This window comes from Oryza sativa, chromosome 1, assembly GCF_034140825.1.
Source record: "Oryza sativa Japonica Group chromosome 1, ASM3414082v1".
Lineage (NCBI taxonomy): Eukaryota > Viridiplantae > Streptophyta > Magnoliopsida > Poales > Poaceae > Oryza > Oryza sativa.
Window position 1 is genome coordinate 7,676,407 of NC_089035.1, and position 3,660 is coordinate 7,680,066.

At 49.6% G+C, this 3,660-nt stretch overlaps 1 protein-coding gene across 1 annotated transcript; it reads left to right on the top strand.

The window, feature by feature from the left end:
* Positions 1-2,989, top strand: LOC4326358 (D-amino-acid transaminase, chloroplastic). The gene is made up of 4 exons (XM_015766465.2): positions 1-456; positions 582-619; positions 1,547-2,396; positions 2,494-2,989. Exons 1-4 carry the CDS (start codon positions 438-440, stop codon positions 2,583-2,585), a joined length of 999 nt encoding a protein of 332 aa, XP_015621951.1. The 5' UTR covers positions 1-437; the 3' UTR covers positions 2,586-2,989.
* The last annotated feature ends 671 nt before the right edge of the window (positions 2,990-3,660 follow it).

Sequence of the window (3,660 nt, forward strand, 5' to 3'; positions counted from 1 at the left end):
GGTTTCCCATCCTCCTCATCCTGTCCACAGCAAACGGCAAACCCAGTGTGACCCAGGACGGCTCACTGCAGCGCGCGCGGGGTGCCGGCCGTCCGCCGCCCGGCCGGGCCGGCTAAAAATTGTCCCGCTCCTCCTCCTCGCTTTCCCCCTTTCCTTGTCACCGTCTACCATGGTACCACCGCGCGCGTCACGTTGCAACGGGAGAGAGAGCGCGTACTCCCGTCTTTTCTATCCAGGTTCATTGTAATGGGTCATATTCTTATTTAGATTGAGTTATTTTAGAACGAAGGGAGTACGCACGCGTAGCAAGGTCTCTCTTACACTATAAACACCAAGGCGAAGCAGCCGCATGAGTCCCACCCACCTCTCCTCCCCCGGCAATCAAAGACACACCCCAAGTACTCGATCGCCTGTGTAGCTTCTTCCCTGATCGTGCCATGGGCTCCTACGTTCAAGGTGAGAAAGAGAAGAGAGATGCTTTGCTTGCCGTTGAGCTAGCTAGATTAGCTGCAGGTCATCTATGTGCCATGCATGGATTGTGTGTTCGTACGTGTTCACCTGTGTTCTTGTTCCTTTTTCAGGCGAGGATGAGGTTCCCGTGTACGAATCTGGAGCAGAGGTGAGTTCCATTCATCATCTCCTCCTCAATTTATTCCTCCTAGCCGATGACCAAAAAGATCTAGGAGATCGAATTAGTGAGAGGACATTATATAATCGCATATTTTTCAGGGGAGATTTAAGATTTTTTTCAATGCATGCATTTCGTGCCTGGATATATATCTTTAATTAATTTGGGAATTTGAGCGTTGGGCAACTACAACGCTTTGGCCTTTGGCACATCGATCCTCCCCTGTTCGTCACAGCCCACATACTGACAACGGGACACCGCCGGCCGGTTGGTGTGCCGGAGATGATGTCTGATACGCAATTGGAGTAAAATCTGATGAACAAAAGGACGAAATGGGCACCAAATTATAGTGGTTTTTAGTGAGAACTGACGTGTAGTTTGTCTGGAGGATTCATTTTTTTTTGGTTTGTTGCTTTCTGTTCCTCTATCATTGCGGGATGAGTAGACAAACACTATCCTACAAATTAATCCTGATGCATGCAGGAACACTACTTAGTACTGTACTACCACTAGTTTTATAGTTAAAGTTACCAGGTGCCTCACCTAATAGTTTTTTAGTTAATTTTTTTTTAGTGTGATGTATAAGTTATGCCGTACAAATATATAATTATTGGAAAATGGACGAATGATAATATTTTTAAAAAACTCAATGAAAGAACAAATAACTTTTCCACATAATGATTTCTCAAAAAGAAAATATAAGTAGGGCCTTCGTTTAGCGGCATCGGAGAAAACGATTGAGGCCCATACACCCAATGGTTCAACTCGGCCCATCAATTATTGATGAATTTATCTGCTCAGCTGAAACCTTTGAACTTTTGAGTTTGATCTTTCAAACAGAAAATTTTGTATGGATTTTACAGTACCAAAGGATATCCAAAAACCTTCAATTCAATTGTCTCTCCCTCACTCGTGCAGATCGTCCAGAAGCTGCAGGAGAAATGGAAGTCGACGGCGGCGCCGTTCCCGGCGATGTACTCGAGCGTGCTCGGCGGCATCATCCTGGACCCGGCGATGATGTCCGTCCCGCTCGACGACCACATGGTCCACCGCGGCCACGGCGTGTTCGACACCGCCATGATCCTCGACGGCCACCTCTACGAGCTCGACCCGCACCTCGACCGCTTCCTCCGCTCCGCCGCCAAGGCCCGCATCGGCACCCCGTTCCCGCGCGACACGCTCCGCAGCATCCTCGTCCAGATGACGGCGGCGTCCAACTGCCGGAGGGGGTCCATCCGCTACTGGCTCAGCGCCGGCGGCGGCGACTTCCTCCTGTCCTCCGCCGGCTGCGCCGGGCCGGCGTTCTACGCCGTCGTCATCCCGACCGACTACTCCCAGTGCCGCCACGGCGTGCGCGCGGTGACCACGTCGGTGCCCATGAAGCCGCCGCTGTTCGCCACCATGAAGAACGTCAACTACCTCCCCAACGTGCTGTCCATCATGGACGCCGAGGACCGCGGCGCGTTCGCGTCGGTGTGGGTGGACGGCGAGGGCAACGTCGCCGAGGGGCCCATGGTGAACGTGGCGTTCGTCACGGCCGCCGGCGAGCTGGTGCTCCCGGCGTTCGACAAGATCCTCGCCGGGTGCACCGCCAAGCGGCTGCTCGCGCTGGCGCCGAGGCTGGTGGAGTCCGGCCTCCTCAAGGCCGTCACCACCCGCCACATCGCCGCCGACGAGGCCAAGCGCTGCTCCGCCGAGATGGCGTTCGTCGGCAGCGGCCTCCCCGTCCTGCCCATCGTCGAGTGGGACGACCAGCTCATCGGCGACGGTATATATGACACATTACACACATCCATGGACAACCTGATGACCACCATTGATTCGATCGATTATTCTTTGATGCCATTGATGTGATGTTGATGCAGGGAAGGTGGGGAAGACGATGATGGCGCTGTCGGATCTGCTCTGGGAGGACATGAAATCGGGGCCGGACAGGATCGCAGTCCCGTACAAGTGATGGATTATTGGAGTTGGGTGAGGCTCCTCGGGCGTACGTCAGAAAGAGGTGTGCTACCGACGTGTGGATTCATGACGGTAAGCTTCACCTGTTAGGGATTCACGTCTCTTCGACTTTATATGAGAGGAGCTACGTCCATCGGAGATAGGAGGAGAAGGGCAACGTGCCGAGTATATATGTGTAGTGTACGTACGCGTGAGCGAGCTGAGATGGATATGATGCAGTATCGTGTCGTTTCGTTTCGTTTCTCCTTGTGTTCATGTGTGGTTTGTATGGTTTTTTATCTGTACGTGTCGTCAACGTAATCCTTGTATTTTGCGGTGTATCAGTACTGTATGAGTGTATGTGTTTATCGATTGATCATTAAGTGAATGAATAATGGATTCTCTCGATTTCAAATGTAACCATGATGATTTTAGACTTGGCTCTATATATCTTAATGGTTCGAATGAAATCCTAAGAAATTTGAGTCGACCAATCATAAACACCGGATGCACGTTTAACGGTTAAAAACAGTGGGACAGAGAAGTCAAGCGGCGTTCTATATGAAGAGAAGAATCATCTGGAGAAGACACTTGAAATCTAATGTTGGGATGATGAGAAATAGTGCAAGGCTATTTAGACTTTTCATGAACAAATATAAATATATTGTGCATCTCTCCTGTTTAGGGAGAGGATTTCATATGGATCTCCACCTAGCGCAAAAAAACAAAGGACATGCATTGACATCCATGTACACATCACATGATCACCCGACTCTTTTGTACAAGTCACGTCTTGCATATGATTTTTGAGCGTATCCAAAAAGGGAAAAAATCTTGTTGGGCTTAGCTTGAGCCTTTTATGCCGAGCCCACCGGTCCAGTCACTGCCTGGCCCAATAGAACCTGAAAGGTTTTTTTTTTCTAAAATAAGTCCACTTGTCATCCCTTAACTTTACATCGAGTTTAATCGGTATACATGAACCATAATACTAGAAATCTTGACAACCCCAATTTACAAAATCGGTTTAAATTAGGTCTCATAGCAATATGAATAGATGGTTTCACTGACGTGCCATGTTAGTTAGCAAGAAG

What these genes read in the sequence shown, in the direction of transcription:
- LOC4326358 (XM_015766465.2), top strand. An exon ending in TGTACGAATCTGGAGCAGAG is followed by an intron (nt 620 to 1,546) that starts GTGAGTTCCATT and finishes TCACTCGTGCAG; the next exon opens with ATCGTCCAGAAGCTGCAGGA. An exon ending in CGACCAGCTCATCGGCGACG is followed by an intron (nt 2,397 to 2,493) that starts GTATATATGACA and finishes ATGTTGATGCAG; the next exon opens with GGAAGGTGGGGAAGACGATG.